This window comes from Mesoplodon densirostris, chromosome 3 (assembly GCF_025265405.1).
Source record: "Mesoplodon densirostris isolate mMesDen1 chromosome 3, mMesDen1 primary haplotype, whole genome shotgun sequence".
Classification (NCBI taxonomy): domain Eukaryota; kingdom Metazoa; phylum Chordata; class Mammalia; order Artiodactyla; family Ziphiidae; genus Mesoplodon; species Mesoplodon densirostris.
This window is the reverse complement of record NC_082663.1, coordinates 145164293-145181051: the sequence shown is the minus strand read 5'-3', so window position 1 is coordinate 145181051 and position 16759 is coordinate 145164293. Positions and strand designations below refer to the sequence as shown.

The 16759-nt window shown below is 58.0% G+C and overlaps 2 protein-coding genes and 1 pseudogene across 5 annotated transcripts in view; 1 reads left to right on the top strand and 2 right to left on the bottom strand.

Annotated features, from left to right (window-relative positions):
• Positions 1 to 16759, top strand: part of PRKCSH (protein kinase C substrate 80K-H) — a 132519-nt gene that overhangs the window by 9869 nt on the left and 105891 nt on the right. The window contains exons 9-18 of one of the 3 annotated variants that reach the window (XM_060094077.1): positions 171 to 249; positions 974 to 1060; positions 1335 to 1499; positions 1593 to 1689; positions 2152 to 2221; positions 2495 to 2584; positions 2774 to 2848; positions 2935 to 3034; positions 3120 to 3303; positions 3430 to 3758. In XM_060094077.1, the coding sequence (XP_059950060.1) occupies positions 171 to 249; positions 974 to 1060; positions 1335 to 1499; positions 1593 to 1689; positions 2152 to 2221; positions 2495 to 2584; positions 2774 to 2848; positions 2935 to 3034; positions 3120 to 3266 (910 nt within the window). In that variant the 3' untranslated portion in view covers positions 3267 to 3303; positions 3430 to 3758. Of the gene's footprint in view, positions 1 to 170; positions 250 to 973; positions 1061 to 1334; positions 1521 to 1592; positions 1690 to 2151; positions 2222 to 2494; positions 2585 to 2773; positions 2849 to 2934; positions 3035 to 3119; positions 3304 to 3429; positions 3759 to 16759 lie in introns of those variants that run through there. The other 2 variants (XM_060094075.1, XM_060094076.1) reach the window with 2 other exon arrangements.
• Positions 5509 to 6329, bottom strand: LOC132486932 (uncharacterized; annotated as a pseudogene).
• Positions 7482 to 15062, bottom strand: ELAVL3 (ELAV like RNA binding protein 3). 2 transcript variants are annotated; one of them, XM_060092258.1, is made up of 6 exons: positions 14849 to 15062; positions 14462 to 14565; positions 10776 to 10929; positions 10387 to 10612; positions 9595 to 9633; positions 7482 to 7833 (listed from the first exon to the last, which is right to left on the bottom strand). In XM_060092258.1, the coding sequence occupies exons 1-6, from the start codon at positions 15051 to 15053 to the stop codon at positions 7482 to 7484; spliced, it is 1080 nt and encodes a 359-aa protein (XP_059948241.1). In that variant the 5' UTR covers positions 15054 to 15062. The 2 variants fall into 2 exon arrangements, with proteins under 2 accessions (XP_059948241.1, XP_059948242.1); XM_060092259.1 differs by having other exon boundaries at positions 7482 to 7812.

The window sequence follows — 16759 nt, the reverse complement described above, 5'->3', positions numbered from 1 at the left end:
AGCTGAACCCCAGACTTCATCTTTCCTCAGCTTCCTGCTGCTCTCTCCTCCCTGCCCCAAGGTCCTGAAGCAAGTTCTCGGGGGGGGGGGGGCCTGACAGGGGGAGGCAGGCAGCTGGCCAGCAGCCAGTGGGCTTACCCCTCCATTGGCTTCTGCCTGTGCCCCTGCAGGGTCTCTGTGGCCGAGCTGCAGACCCACCCGGAGCTGGACACAGATGGGGATGGGGCATTATCAGAAGGGGAAGCCCAGGTACCCAACCGGCCCCTTCACTTGGGACTCCTGGAGGGGATTGCCCCAGGGTGACCTCAGGGCCAGGGGGCCCAAGACAGGCTGGCCGTGGGCTACTCCCATGGATGGTTCCTGGCTGGCCTCAGGCCAGGGCTGCTGTGGTGCCCACCATGGCTGATGCGGCCAGGCCTTGTGAGTGAGCAGGAGGGCAACCACCCAGGGCCGCTTCTCCCTGCCCTTTGGGACCAGGTGGGGTCACGCAGGTGCCCAGGGGTGTCTGATAGGGATGGAGCCAGGTTCCGCATATGCGTGCCCCACCTACACCGCCAAGTACACGTACCTGATGCACCTTCCTCACGGCTGGGCCTGTAGCTCTTTGTCTTTGCTGGTTTGGTCCCCTGTCCATTGCAGCCCTGCTGGTCCCCACTGCGCCCCCCTGCCCCTCTGCCTCTATCTCCGAGGGCCTGGGCACCTCTGGTGCCCCTGCCTCTCAGTTTCCCTCCCTGGTCTCTCCAGTCCCCACCCGACACCTCTCTGGCCCCCCTCCTTTCCCACAGGCCTGTGCTGCCCCCTTCTGGCCGCCGCGCCTCACCCAGCCTGGCCCCGGCCTGGCCATGGGAGGTCAGGGCGTGCTGTGCCTGGCACCACGGCCTGAGGGGCCCCCCCACCCCCTCCGAGAGTGCCTGGGGTGCAGGGGGGCACGTGGAGGTCCTGCCTCTGACACCACCCAACATAACGCACACAGACCCTCCTCGGGGGAGACACGCAGACAGATGCTGCTTCCTTCTCTGACCGCATCTGGGCTGCCATCCGGGACAAGTACCGGTCCGAGGTCAGTGGGGGGAGGGAAACGGATGTGGTCCTGCCCCCCCTCGCCCCGCCCCTCGGTGCCTCACGAAGGAACGGCTTCCGTTTCTGGCGCCAGGCCACCCTGGCCAGCTGGGCAACCCCACCCCCTCCACAGAGGCCACCCCGCCCCCAGCTGTCTGTCCCTCCCTCCCGCCAGGCTCCTGGGAAGGGCTAGACACAGAGGCCTGGACCCAAGCCCTGGGGGTGGGAGGTGGACTGCCGAGTCCACAACACCGACCACTCCACACGTCTGCCAGGTGCTGCCCACCGACCCGCCGTCGCCTTCTGCACCTGACTTGACGGAGCCCAAGGAGGAGCAGCCCCCGGTGCCCTCACAGCCCGCAGAGGAGGAGGACGACGAGGAAGAAGAGGAGACAGAGGAGGAGGAGGAGGGGGAGGAAGGGGAGGAAGAGGATTCCCAGGTGCAGGGGGAGCAGCCCAAGGTGTGTGTTCAGGGGAGAAAGGGGTGATGGGGTCAGGGTGGGGTCACTCGCTGACTCCCCCCCACCCCCCAGGAGACCCCACCCCCAGTCGTGCCCCCCCAGACAGCCAGCCCCACAGAGGAGGACAAAATGCCGCCCTACGATGAGCAGACACAGGCCTTCATCAATGGTGAGGGTGGAGCCTGGGAGGGGTGAACGCCTCTGCATGGCCTGCACCTGCAGGGCCCCAAGAAACAGGCCTTACCTGCTCCCAGAGGCGGGCTGGGGCTGACCCCGAGCAAGCCCAGGGGACTTCAGGTGGCCTGGAGGGGACTTCTGTGGCCTGGGGGGGGGGCGAGCACCGCCTCCCCCGGCCCCAGGGGCCCTCCTGCCTCCTCACGGGCTGTTGCTTGTTAGTTTCACCCCGCTGGGCCCCGGGAGCCCTGGCCCTGCTCCCTCGGGAGCCGAGAGCCCAGGCAGTGGGGTGGGGTCTGCCCTGGGGCTGGCGAGGCCCACAGAGTCTTCCTGGGCCCAGTCCTCACCCAGAGTAGGCCCGGGGGCTGGGGGAATCCGGCGTGGCTGCGGTATCCCCTTCCCTCTCTTCCTGGCTGGGAGTAGGGGCACCTCTGACCTCCTTCCCTGCCCCCACCAGCTGCCCAGAAGGCCCGCAACAAGTTTGAAGAGGCCGAGCGGTCCCTGAAGGACGTGGAGGAGTCCATCAGGTATGGGTGCCTGTGTGGCCGCAGCAAGGCCACATCTGCACCAGCCCCACAGCTGCCTGCTGCTGGGCTTCCCAGGGGAGGTGGTGATAGGGAGTCGCCCGGGTGACCTCGGGCAAGGTGGCAGTGGCTCCTGCAGGGAGGGTCCCCAGGTGATGGGGAGCAGAACTCAGCCCCCAAGAGGCCCTCTGCCACTGGAGCAGGCCTTCCTGTGCTGTCCTGAGTCGGGCTGCGGCGGCCCCAGCTGCTGCTTAAGCTCCCGGCCTCCCCTTTTAGGAACCTGGAGCAGGAGATTTCCTTTGATTTTGGTCCCAACGGCGAGTTTGCCTACCTGTACAGCCAGTGCTACGAGCTCACCACCAATGAGTGCGTCCCCCACGGACAGGCGGGGTGGGTGGGCTGGGAGGTCCTGGGCCTGAGCAAGGATGGGGGGAGTGGGGGTGGTGCTTAGAAGCAGTCACTGGAGTTTGAGGTACCTGTGTGTCCCCTGCGGGGGGGATGTCATGGAGGTTGGGGCCCGGGTCCCCCCTACCCACGCACCCCATCCCGTGACAGGTACGTCTACCGGCTCTGCCCCTTCAAGCTCGTCTCGCAGAAACCCAAACTCGGAGGCTCCCCCACCAGCCTCGGGTGAGTGGGCTCAGGCTGGGCCCCCCTCAGCCCCTGGTCCCCCCGGCCGCCCGGCCGGCCCCCTTCAGCACCCCACTCTCCCGCAGCACCTGGGGCTCGTGGGCTGGCCCCGACCACGACAAGTTCAGCGCCATGAAGTATGAGCAGGGCACAGGCTGCTGGCAGGGTCCCAACCGCTCCACCACTGTGAGTGCCCGGTGGGTGGGGCCAGTACGGGGGACCCAGGCCCGCCGAGCCTGCCTGAGCCCCGCCTGCCCGCCCCCCGCCCCAGGTGCGCCTGCTGTGTGGGAAGGAGACAGTGGTGACAAGCACCACGGAGCCCAGCCGCTGCGAGTACCTCATGGAGCTGATGACGCCGGCCGCCTGCCCAGAGCCGCCACCGGAGCTGCCCGCCGAGGGCAACCACGATGAGCTCTAGCCCTGCCCTGCCCCGCCCGGCCCAGCCCGGCCCAGAGGTGGGTGTGGAGGCGAGACCCCAACCGCCTCGGCTAGGGGATACAGGGGGTGGTCTAGGTCGCGTTGATGCTCCCCCCACCCATCTCCCTCCGTCCGTGTCTCATTTGGTTTCTCTGTGGCCCCAGAACCTCAAGATGTGGAACCAGCCCCCAGCGGTGCTGCCCGCCTGCCCCTCAGTCTCTGTAGACCAAGGCTTGCCCCTCTGGGTCTCCTTGCCCTCCCCAGCGGACAGGAACCGGGTGGGGCTCCATGCCCTGCTCTGGGGGCAGGCGGGGCAGAGCCACGGTCCCGGCCCCAGGTGCCTCCACAGGTGGCATAAAGGAGCCTGCCCTCCCTGGACCCCTGCCCTGGTGGCCCCCCTCCACCGTCCCCCACCCAGGGCATCTGCCTCCCCTCCTGCTGCAGAAGAGTGACTTGACCTGTGACCTCCAGACAATAAACGTGATCTCCCCAACTCATCTGTCTGTCTGTCTTTGCTCGGGTGTGGAATCAGCCAGGGGTGCGAGAGGGCTAAATGCAGGGGAAGCAGCTGTGCAGATCCTGTGCGGGCCTCCTTCCCCATCAGGCTGGCTCCACAGTTGGGGGTCTCACCTGAGATGCCCCGTGGACAGCACAGCCTGGTGCCACAGGACAGACGGCCCCTGGGCCACTTCTGTCTGGGTTTCCGCCTGGACTTGTCTCCCACCCGCTAATCACAGGAGTGCTGTGGGAAGGCCAAGAGGCTCCAGGTGAGATTCAGGCCCAGAGAGGGACAGCAGCTTGCACTCAGCCACACAGCGGGGCTGTTGACACATGCTCCAACACTCCCCGCACGCCGTTGTACATATATCTGAGGCCATAAGATTCTGAACTTTTATTTTCTGGCATGAAAAGTACAAATAATTAAACAATTCCATGTAAAAGTCTGTTACCGCGGCCAGGCCTGTAATCCCGGTAATAAATAGTGTCTAAACTCAACGCAAAGTGTTCTTGTTGTTGGGTTTTGGGTTTGGTTTTTTTTTTTTTCTTTTTTTTTTTTTTAAACAGTTCTTTATCACCTCCAACATGGACTCTGTCTTGATTTGAAACCATCCAAATAAATAACAGGATGAAGGGGGGGCTGGAGGGGCTGAGCCCCTTCCCCATGGGCCCTGCCCCTGCCTCCCAGGGATGTGGAAGACCCCAGGCCCCCTCCCCTGGGGTGAAGGGCTGGCCTCCAGGAAGGGGGCCTGGCTGGCTGGGCTGGGTTCTGTGTTTTAGAAAAAGGAGTCCCTTCCCAGTCTTGGGGGTGGCAGGGGCTCAGGCCTCTGTGAGGGGGTGTGGGGAGGTGCCCCCTCTCCAGAGCCTGGCCCCCCCCAGGGTGAGGGACAAACCCAGCCCTTATTGCTCACAGATGCCTCCGCCACGCTGCCCACGTGTGGACACGTGTCACCGCGCGCGCGGAGTGCAGAGGGGAGAAAGCCCCAAGAAAACAGAGGGAGAGGGATGGACCCGCTGTGGGGCCTGCCCTGCTGGAGGGGAGCGAGGAGGTTGGGGAGGACTTAAAAACCACAAGAATAAATAGGTTTGTGTATCAAGAACAAGCTAGGGTTTCACCAGCTAAATAGGACTGAAAAAATTCTCAAGACGAGCAAAAATAATCCCATTAAGACCCCGGACGTCGCTGGCCGTGGGGACCGCCCTGCAGAGCAAAGGTCCCCCAGGGCGCCGCTCGGCTACCATTACTGTTATTAATAATTATTATTACTTTAATGATTCCACTTCCCCTTTTATAAATAAATTAGGCATAACCACGTCTCGGCAAAACTTAAAGAAACAAAGAGAACATCGTGGTTCCTTTAAACTTGCAAACTGGATGAAGGAACAGAAATATACACAAATGTCCTTACAGGGCAACAAGGAGGATAAATAGTTAACATAGCAATAAGTTAAAACTACAAGAAGCTCAATTCGGCAAAAAAGTACAAGAAAGTTAACTGGTGCCAGTTTATGTCTGTTTTGTTTTTTTTTTTTCCTTTTTTTTTTTTTTTTAAATCTCTTCTGTGTGTGTGGTTTTGTTTTGTTTTGTTTTCTCTTCCTTTTTTTGTCGCTTTTTTTTTTCTCTTCTGTTTGTGTTTTTTTGTCGCTTTTTTGATTTTTTTTTTTTCTTTTTGTTCCTTGCAGCAGAAGCTCCACAGACGTTTAATAACAACACCGGGAGGGGTGGGGGAGAGAGAGCTGGGCAGTCAGATGGGGCCATGGCCAGACACCAAACGCAGGGACACCACAGAAAGGGCACTGAGGCTAAAATCGGGGTTCGCCATTCTCAGTTCTGACTGGGCCCTCTGCGGGGGATGGGGGCTTCAAGGGCTCCCAGGGGGCTCCGGCTTTTGGCTTCTGTTGGATTTTTTGTTTGTTTTTTACAAAGAGTGAAAACTAGGGGGATGGAAAGTCCAGACAGAAGCCAAGACCGGGGCTTGGGATAGGGGCTGCGTCCACTGCCCTCACTGATCTGGAAAGACGGAAAAACCCAACAAACTGAAAGGGGGTGACGAGTGGACGGAAAGGGAATGCGGGGCTGGGCCCCTGGGCCCATCCACCCTGGGCCTGGCGGGGAGTGTCGGGGCACTTGCTGCTGGGGAGGCTCTGGAGTGGAGAGGCTCAGGGCCTGGCCTCCCCCTCGGCCTCGTGGGCCAGGGCCTCGGCCCAGGGAGGCTCAGCCCCAGGGATGGGGGTCCTTTGGCCTCGAGCGTTGGGTGGGCTGCCTCCAGCCCACCATGATGCCAAAAGGACAACGAGGTATCGTGTGTCTGGATGCATGGACGCTGTGTGTGTATGCCTGTATTCGTGGGTGGCAGGGGCCACTGAGGAGCCAGGAGAGAGCTCTGCAGAGAACCTGGGGCAGGGGCGAGTGGGGCTGAGTGCCAGGAGGAGGGGCGGGCCGGCCTCACTGGAGGAAGTGGGCTATGGACTGGGCTGGGGTCTGGGCTGTGACCTCTCGCCTGGGCCTGAGGGATGCTGTGGGCATGTCTGTGTGTCTCTGGGTATTGTGACTATGTTTCTCCATGACTGGGTGTCTAGATTTGTGTGTCCAAATGTAACTGTCTCCACTTCCATGTGGCCACAGGCACGTGTGGAAATGTTCCCATGTCCACGTGTGCACGTGTCCACATGCGTCCCCGGCCACATTCATCAGTGTCCACATCTGCCCGTGGCCGCATCTGCCCACGTCCACCATGGCCACATTTACACAGCGTCATACTTCAGTCTTCTGTTGTTTATACATGTGTTTGTCTATGTGTCTGAATTGGGCCAGGGAGTTCCTGAGGCGTGTCTCTGGGTCCGTCTGTGCTGCTGTGTATCCCTGTGGGGGTGTGTGTGTATGTGTCCCTGTGTGTCTTTGCGTGGCTGTGTTTCTCTGTGTGGCCCCGTGGACCCTCAGCTCCTAAGCCCTGCTCCCTGTCCCTGCCCCAGTTGGTAAACATAACCTGCCAAAATATTTTCTTTTTTTTTTTGTCTTTTTTTGTGTTTTTTTTTTTTCAAGTTCAAGAATCCCCAGTAAAAATTCTCCACGAGGTCTTTTTTCCCTTTTTACAAAAATAGAGTTTTTCTTCCCCTCCCACCCCCCCTTTTTTTCATTGTGTTTCTGTTTCCAGCCCCTCCCCCTGCCCCTCACATTCCACCAAGGGGCTCTGGGCCAGGGATGCCCACACCCCTCTCACGTTTCGCTTTTTTGGGGATTTTTAAACCTGTTCCCCCCTCTCAGGCTCACCTAGGTGTTGGGGAGGCCTGGGCAAGGGGGCCTGGGAGGGCACCCCCAGCACCCCTTCCCCAAGCCATCCACAGAGGGTGGTTGAGGGTGGGCTGGGGGCACATCTCTGCTTTCACTTTAGCCGAAAAAGGAAACAAAAACCTTCACCATGAACAAAACCAAGACGAGAGAGTGAACAGCCCAGCCTGGGGGGGAGGGGCAGGAGGACGGGGTGGGGGACCCCCAGGAGCCCTCCCATTCCCTGCAGACCCTCCCACCGAGTGCTCACCCTGTGGCTTCTGCAGGGACACGGGGCCCTCGTGCCGTCCGTGGTCTGCCTGCGCTGTCTCTCTCGGGCCCCTGTCTCTCTCTCTCAATCTCTCTCTCTCTCTCTCTCTCTCTCTCTCTCTCTCTCTCTCTCTCTCTCTGTCTCTGCTGCCCGGGAAGGGTGGGGAGGGCGGCGGTGGCTCAGGCCTTGTGCTGTTTGCTGGTCTTGAAGGACACCTGCAGCACACGCTCGCCCAGGCGGTAGCCATTGAGGCTGGCGATGGCCATGGCCGCCTCGTCATAGTTGGTCATGGTGACGAAGCCGAAGCCCTTGCACTTGTTGGTGGTAAAATCGCGGATGACCTTGACATTGGTGACTGCCCCGAAGGGCCCGAACAGCTGCCACAGCACACTCTCATCCGCCTCCGGAGACAGGTTGTACACGAAGATGCACCAGCCAGCGCCCGCCGCGCCCCCCGACAGGCCCACGCCCGCGAGGCCGCTCATGCCGTCAATGGCGATGGGTGAGAACCTGGCGATGAGCGACAGGGGACTACTTTGGGGGTCACGCGGGCTCTGCCCTTACCCCCGGCATGCCCCCTGACCCTGTCATGACCTCTGACCGTGAGGAGACCTCGGGACTATGTGACCCCTGCCTTGGCCCGGTGACCTCCATCTGTGACTCCGCCTTAAGCCCCAGACTCTGAGCCACTCTGATACACCAGCCCCCAATCTCCATCCTGACCTGGAGCCCTGTCCTGACCTCTGACCCTCCCTGAACGTTAGGTCCTCACCTGCGATCTTGCCCTGAGCCCCTATCCACCCCGACTCCCTGACCTTGGACCCTACCTGGTCCTCAGCCCTGTTGACTCTGACCCCCTCCCCACACCTGGCCACCACCCTACCCTTGACGCCTCTTCCCACCCAACTCCTGCCCTCACCCCAACTCGGGCACCACCCTGATCCCGTCCTTGGCAATGCTGCCCCTTTTGCTCCATTGGCCATCCTGCCAGGCGGAGGCCCACCCGGAAGGGCAGCGCTGGAACCAGGGTGCAAGCGAGGCCTTTAAGTGCCTCCTCTCCTTATTCAGGTCTCAGCTCAGCCGTCACTTCCCTGAAGTGGCCTCCTTTGACTCATAAAGTGGCCACCTCCTCCCTCTGGCCCTCTCTGGCCTTTTCCTATGTATGTATGTATGTATGTATGTATGTATGTATGTATGTATGTATGTATGTATGTATTTTTTGGCCTCACCACGTGGCATGTGGGATCTTAGTTCCCTGACCAGGGATCGAACCCGCGCCCCCTGCCGTGGAAGCTCAGAGCCTTAACCATTGGACCACCCGGGAAGTCCCCAGGCCTTTTTCTATTTAAATCATGTATTTATTCTCAGCTCCATCTTCCCTGCAAGGTTCTATTCCCTCAGTGTCCCGGCCCAGAACAGCTCCCAGCACCAGTAGGCCCTCGGGGGGTGGGGGTGGGGTCTGTGGAGTGGACGAATGAGTGAAGGGGCATTGGCTCCCTGCCTTCCTGAGCCATTCATTTGATCACTGGGCTCACTCCCTCCTCCTGGCCTTTGCACAAGCCGTTCTTGCTGCCAGGAACTCCAGTTCTGCTCTGGCCCTGTCTCCTGAGTGATGTCTCCGCTGGATCCTTATCACCCCGTCTCCTGCCCCCTTCACAGCCCAGATCACGGTTCATCTGTCTCCTTCCCCAGTGGACTGAAATAAGTAATAACAGTAACCATAATCATAAGAGACACTGCCTTTTAAAATGAGTGGGCCTGCACTCCGTGCCAAGCACCATGCTCAGTATCATTCCATCTCCACCAGGGGCCAAGTCTGGCCGGGCCACGCTGAGTCCCCAGCCCAGAGCCAAGCTCCTGGCACTCAGCATGTGCTCAATAGCTCTTGATGCTATAAACACGGGGACCTTCAGAGGATCAGGGATGTGGACAATGGAGCGGGTGGGGGGGCCTCAAGGTCCACCCCCAGCTATGAGGCAGAAGGGGGCATTCTGTGACCCTCAGCAAAGATGATCAACAGTGCCCAGTGGGGGCACAGCTGTGACCCGGGCAACACTGCCTGCCTTTCAATGGGGTGGAGGAGGCCACAGACAGGCCCCCCAGATCCAGATTCTGTAGTAGCACTTTCTAGGCATTTAGTAGGCTCAAGAGCCCCCAGATCTCTTAATGGCCACACTATGCCCAGACAGGGGTGGTCCTGGGGGGTGAGGTGGGGGAGGGGGGCCATAAGGGCAAAAGGGTCCAAGGAGGGACAGCGAGGGGCTGGGGGCAGCAGGGCGGGGGCACTGTTACCTCTTGACTCCGTAGGCCATGTTGAGCAAATTGTCCAGCCTGTGGAGGCAGAAGGGGTGGTCACTGGTGGCTTCTGGGCACACCCCCGGCTGTGACGCCGGGCAGCCAGCCTGCCCTCCCCGCCCCCACCCAGCCATCCAGCAGTGCCAGCCCTGCCCCCCGCCTGCCTGCTCCCCGCCAGGCTGGACACCGCCTGGCACGGAACCGTGGTCACTCGGGCACCGCCTCTTGCCTGCCCTGCTGCTGCCCAGCCTGCACTGGCATCCTCGTCCTCCCCCTCCCGGCCACCCAGCCCTGCTCGCCTGTCCCCCCACCCCCCAATCCGGGGCTTGGGTCCCGAGAAGGGAAGTCTCTTTTCCCAAGTGCCTGGGCCAGGCAAGTGATAATGCCTCTCTGAGCCTCAGGGTCCCCGTCCGTAAAATGAGGACAAGTTCTGTCCTCACGGGGTCGCTGCGCAGAAAAAGTAAGGGTGCCTGGCCAGCAGGGAGCTGAAGCCACGTGCCCTTGGCGGGGTTGGGGGAGGGGGTGGCTTGGCAGTCAGAGTTGGGCCTGGTCAGGTGATTCTAAAACTACTGACGCCAATAATGCCACTCTTAGTGGCCTGCACACATTGAGCGCCTGCTGTATACAAGGGTCTGGCCTCAGCACCTGACAGACCCCCACGTTTCCCCTTTCGCCCTGGTTTCTCTCCGCCCTGCAGGAATGGGGTTCGGCGAGGGCACCTGCAAGCCTAGGGCACCCGGCCCTGGGGGTCTGGGACGTCTGGGGGGCAGGGAGCGGCAGGGGGCTCACCGGAAGCGCTGTGTCTGATGGTGCAGGGGGCCTGCGTAACGCCTGGCGGAGGACTGGTAGAGGTGAGTGAGCAGGGCCTGCCCGGTCTTCTGACTCGGGTTGTTGGCAAACTTGACCGTGATGGGCTCGGCCGCACCCAGCGGCTTCTGCCCGTTCAGTCCTTTGATAGCCTCCTCAGCCTCGATCCTCTTGTCAAAGCGGATGAATCCCACACCCCGAGAGACACCTGCGGTGGCGCGAGGGCGTCATGGGGACCCGCCCCCTCCTGCGTGACCCCGCCCCCCTCCTCGCTGCTATTTCCGGTTTCTCCACTCTGGTCCCACCTGGGTGCCTTAGCCCAGTGACCGCCCCCCCCCACCCGCCACGTGCACTCTCCCCGGCAGCCTGACCTGTGACCTGGTCCACCAGGATGCGAGAAGTGATGATGCGGCCGTACTGGGAGAAGAGCTGCTCCATCTCTTTCTGGCTCATCGTCTTGGGGAGCCCGCTGACGTACAGGTTCGCATCCCGGATGGAGGCGGAGCTGGGTCTGGCATAGGACACCTGGGGGAGGGGGTCAGGCGGACAGGGGTGAGGGCAAGACCCATTTCAAATGGGGAGGGAGAGGCCACATTCAAGCCGCCACTGAGCAACAGAAATCCCTCATCCGTTTATTCAACAAATACCGCGAGTAGTCACCATGGGTGGTGGGTGGGGTCAACCAGGGCTTGGGGGAGGGGATGTGGCTGTGACCAAGACAGCGTGGCCCTGCCCGCGTAGAGCGGTGAGAGGGACCTGTCATCCGAGGAGGTCAACGGAGCTGCGCCCTTGGGGTCACATGTCTCCCTGAGGGCCTCAGGGACCCTCACATCTCTAGCTCATGTTCTCAGGCTGGATATTCCATCAACATTGACACGTCCCACACCCTTGGAAAGTGGACCTGGGATGCTGGTCCCTTCTCTTCCGGACTACACTGGGCCCCTCAGATCTTTAGCGCCCAGCTCAACCCTGACAACTCCCAAATGTCCGAGCCCAGCATGGGCCTGGCCCCTGAGCTGCACACCTGCGTTGACACCTGCCTTCAGGTACCCCACGAGGAGGCCTCATGGGGGATCACACTCAGCACCCCTGACTTGCCCTAACTCAGTAATGACAGTTTTGTCCTCCTGGGTGCTCAGGTCCCCAGCCTCGGGTTGTCCTCAATGCCTGTCACACCCGCATCCAACCACCATCCATCCTGTCAGCTCCACCTTCCTCATTATCATCTGGATAGAATTCACACACTTCTCCCCATTTCCACTGCTCACCCAGACCAGTGCAGCAGTCTCTGCCCTGGTTCCCTGCTCCACCCTCGCCCCCCACAGGCTGTTCCCCCCCACAGCAGCCAGGGGGCACCTGTGAGCATCTGAGCCAGGTCACATCCCCCCTCTGCTTAGAACCCTCCGTGGCTCCCACCTTCCTGAGTTAAAGTGCTTCCCAGGGCCACAAGGCCCTTCACGACCTGCCCCATTACCCCCCCTACCCTCATCTCTGCCCACTGTCCCCCCTCCACATCTCTATTCCAGGCACACGGGCCTCCTCCACATTCCCCAAACACACTAGGTGTGCTTCACCCTCAGGGCCTTTGCATTTGCTGTTCGCTGTGCTTGCAACTCTCTTCCTTGTTTTTCTTCTCCAGGTCTCAGTTGAAATATCCTTCCTGTCCTTTCCCATCTGAATTTGGTTCTTCACCCTTATCGCTGTTACTCTGTCAAAGCCCTTCTCTCAGCTGTGAATTAGACACGTTTCAGTACGATCCTTCGATTCATGTCATTAATTATGGTCCAGCCCAACAATGAAACTCTCTGCAGCTGTTTAAAAAATGGTGGACGTGTATATTTATTTCCCCGAAACAGTGGTGAGTATTGTAAAGTGGGGGAAAGAAAAGTCCATTTACAGAGCAGCGAGTATTGTGTGACCCCATCTCATTGTGTGTTTATCAATGTCCTGGAAACATGGTCTGGAGGGCCCACCCCTAAACGCTAACAGGGTGACCTAGAGCTGGTGGGGGAGGCGAGGTGGGATAAGCTCCGTTCCCCCTTATTTCTGCTGATGTCTATTTTCTGTTTCTTCTAAATTAACCTCTGGGTAGATGGGGGTCATTGTAAAGGGTCTGGCTTTTGTTTGGGGTGGTGAGTTGTGAGGGCATATTACTTCATTAGAAATAGCTAATTAAAAAATGAACAAAATGAATAAATTGGGCCAAGGGCGGATGGGGGTGAGGGTGTTCATGGGGTGGGGGCAGGGGGATTCTAATTGACGCAATTGTGCACACCTGGGGTCCTCCAGAAAAAACGACAAACACCACAGCTGCTATTATTTCTGTAATAATAATTAAAACTCATGGCCATGCATTTGATGGTTTCCACTCTCCCCTACCCCGTGGGGCTGTGAGTTTTGAGGGGTGAGGACTTGTTGATGGATTGGAGCTGGGGGACAGGGGAGGGGAGTCTCAGCTCCTGGGTGGGTTTTGGGGTCAGGGGTCATCTGAGGCACAGAGTAAGTGTTCAGGGGCCTTTCCCATCCTTCCATGACATGGGCTGACCCAGGTCCCTCACCTGGTATGGGCTCCTCCCACACACCCTCACTAGGATGGGGCCTGGCACACGATGAGTGGCTGGAACTCTTTTGGGCAGAATCTGCTGGAACATGTAGTCAGGACCAACCACACACCACAGCCAGCCAGGCAGATGCACACGCACGCACATACACACACACAGAGGGCCACGCTGTGGTATTCACTGCACAGCTATGGTGACTACATCAGCAGGAGGGTGACACAAGGCCACCACCACATTCACGGTGACTCTGGGGGTCTGGGATAATTGCAGTAAGAGTTGCAGAACCACACACCTGTCACACCACCACACAAGCCCTCAGTGTCACACACACGTTCCATCCTGAATGGGGCACAAGTAGACACACCCACACAACTTCACCGTAACACACAAACACCCTGTCACAGCCAGACACACCCATGCAGCCCCACCAGGTCACAGCTGGAGTCGCAGTGCATCACAAACACCTGTCAAATAAACACCACGTCTCACAGACACAAGGTGACACACCCTCGTCTATAACAGCCAGACCCACATGATAACAGCCACTCACATAGCCACGGGGTCCCACAAACACCACGTCTTATAGCTCAGGGTCCCCCCCCAACACACGCACCACATCACACGCACACAGTGGCCCTCTGGGTCATATAGTGCATCACTAGGGTCCACTCTCACAACCTGGGGGCTTCTGGGTCTACTTGGCCATGGAGGGACCCATCAGGCCCTTGTCAGCCTCCACACCAGGGACAGGAAGAGATTCCGGCACCTCTGTTCCCATGGCGAACTGGGGGCCAGATGGGCGTCCTCCCCAGCCCAGCCTTCCCCAGGGTTCAGGAGCAGATTTGTGGGGCGGAGCCCAGACACCCACAGGCAAACCTAGAGAGGGGGTTTCCATGGTGATTCCCTGCACCCCCCACGGCCTCCCGGGAACCTGGGCTCGCAGGGTCCCAGCTGCAGCTGCTGAGAGGGGAGGTCATGGGGCGAGGGGCATTGTACAAAGGTGGGGGAAGGGCCCACCCCTAATCCCACCCTCCCAGACCCTAGTTAGGCTCCAGATGGCAGATGGGCCCCCACCTCTCCCCCATTTCCATGACAAAGGCAAGGAGAGGGCTGCCCACCAGACCCTGGTCACTCTCTCCTACTGCTGAGGGGGTGGGTACCTCCAGGGCCTGGCTGAATCCTTGAGTTGCCGGAGAACGTGGGGCTGATCATCTCGCCATTGACAAGAGAGGAAACTGAGGTTCAGAGAGGCAGAGCCATTGGCCCCAGGGCCCCAGCCAGAAAGCCTTTGGGGATTGATTTGAACCCCTTAGGGGATGAGCCATGGGGGAGGATGGGCAGCAGTGGGGGGAATGGATGTATGGGGAGGGTATGGTCGTGGGGGACTGGGTGGCCGTGAAAAGGTCAGTCCAGGTGGGCGGTAATAAAGAGGAAATGGGCACAGCCAAGATGGGAAGTCACAGGGATGGGTGGCAGTGGGGAATGAGGGCGCTGACCTTGATGGTCTTCGTCTGCAGTTTGAGGCCGTTGAGGGTGTTGATGGCTTTGTCTGCATCGTTGGGGTCAGAGTAGTTCACAAACCCGTAGCCGAGGCTCTGCCCTGCAGGCAGGACCAGGACAATGACCTCCCTGGACCTGCCAGTGTCCTCCGAGACCCAGGCCTGAGAGACTGACCACCCCCCTCAAGGTTGAGAACCAAGATTCGACCCTTATTTGTTCCCCCAGAGCACTACCATATCCCGAGGACAGCTTAGACCCCCCAGGGTCCCACCTGCTCCCATCACCTCCCACCTGGGATCACACCTGTCTCTACACCACACCTGTACACCTGAGGCTACCACCTCTGTCCCCTATCCCCACCCCCCACCTGCCAGCAGCCGCACCTGTGATCTTGTCCCGAACCAACTTGCAGGACTCAATGTCACCAATGCTGCCGAAGAGACTTTTGAACTCATCCTGGGTCATGTTCTGGGGCAGGTAGTTGACGATGAGGTTGGTCTTGCTGTCATCACTGGCTCCGTTTGTACCAAGGAGTGGCCCGTTGGGCAGGGCCGGGCCAGCCGGGCCCCCCGCCACCTGAGACTCCATGGCCCCGAGTATCTGCTGGAGACAACAGGCCGCACCCACTCATGGCCCAGTTCCCACACCAGGGACCAGTGGGAGTGAGGAGGGGCTTGGTGGTGACAGATCAATCAGGTCTGCATAGGCTTGAACATACAGAGGGGATAAGGTATTATTCTTATAGCCCCTTCCACTTCTTGAGCACTGGGCAAAATACTTTACAGGTGATTTTACTCTGAAAAAGTCCATATATTAATGCCATGTATGCCCATTTGCATGTAGGCTTGCCTGTTTATCTAAAACCAGTCTGCATTTTTAGAATAATGAAATTAATCCTTTGTATTCAGAATAAGAATTCCAACATTTTCATTAGCTTTGAAGCCCTCATAATCCCATCTCTGACCATGTACTTCACTCTTCCCACCAAATGTAATTCCTATCCCAAATGTGTTAATATTTCTTTTGCTTCATGCATAATTTACCCCCACAGGTTTTCCACTGAGCCATTTTGGGTTTTTTATGTATATCATAACACCTGCAAATATAATGACAGTTTTATTTCTTTATCTCCAATCTATACCTGTTATTTATTTTTCTTGTCTTATTGCAGGGGCTACATTGTGACATTGGCTTCTTTATTCTTAACATTAAAGGAAATGCTTTAAACATTTCACAGCTAAATATGATCTTTACTATAGGTTTTTTGGCAGATGGCCTTTATCAAGTTAAGAATGTTTAATTTTATTCCTAGTGTCTTAACAAGATATTTTTTTAAGGAGTGGATATTGAATTTTATTGAATATCTTTTTCTGCATCTATTGAGATGATTTTTTGCTTCAATATTTTTTAACAGATAGGGAAGAGGGCTTTTTATTTTTTTTTTATTTTTTTTTATTATTTATTTATTTATTTATTTTTTTTGCGGTATGCGGGCCTCTCACTGTTGTGGCCTCCCCCGTCGCGGAGCACAGGCTCCGGACGCACAGGCTCCGGACGCGCAGGCTCAGCGGCCATGGCTCACGGGCCCAGCCGCTCCGCGGCATATGGGATCCTCCCAGACCGGGGCACGAACCCGTATCCCCTGCATCGGCAGGCGGACTCTCAACCACTTGCGCCACCAGGGAGGCCCGGCTTTTTATTTTTAAAAATTAATTAATTTATTTATTTATGGCTGTGTTGGGTCTTCGTTGCTGTGTGCGGCTTTCTCTAGTTGTGGCGAGCAGGGGCTACTCTTGGTTGCGGTGCGCGGGCTTCTTATTGTGGTGGCTTCTCTTGTCGTGGAGCACGGGCTCTAGGCACGCGGCTTCAGTAGTTGCAGCATGCGGGCTCAGTAGCTGTGGCTTGAGGACTCTAGAGCACAGGCTCAGTAGTTGTGGTGCATGGGCTTAGTTGCTCCGCAGCATGTGGGATCTTCCCGGATCAGGGATCAAACCTGTGTCCCCTGCATTGGCAGGCGGATTCTTAACCACTGCACCACCGGGGAAGCCTGCTTTAATATGTTAATGTAATAAATTACACTAATTGATTTTCCAATATTAAGTCAACTTTCCTAAGCTAAACTCAACTTGGTCATGTTGCAGTTTTGTTTATATACATTGTTTGATTTGCCAAATTTTTTATGGTGCTTTGTTTAGGATTTTTAACCTCTATATTCAGGAAGATATGCTTTTTTAAAACTTAATTCACACAGAGGCTCAGGTAGAAGTTTATTATGCTATGACAAATAAGGAATT

Coding starts and splice junctions, on each gene's coding strand:
- ELAVL3 (XM_060092258.1), bottom strand. CDS start 15,053: ATGGAGTCTCAGGTGGCGGGGGGCCCGGCTGGCCCGGCCCTGCCCAAC. Junction 10,930..14,461: donor TGCAGACGAAGACCATCAAG/GTCAGCGCCCTC, acceptor CCCCTCCCCCAG/GTGTCCTATGCCAGACCCAG. Junction 7,834..9,594: donor ATGGCCTACGGAGTCAAGAG/GTAACAGTGCCC, acceptor CCCCCAAAGTAG/TCCCCTGTCGCTCATCGCCA.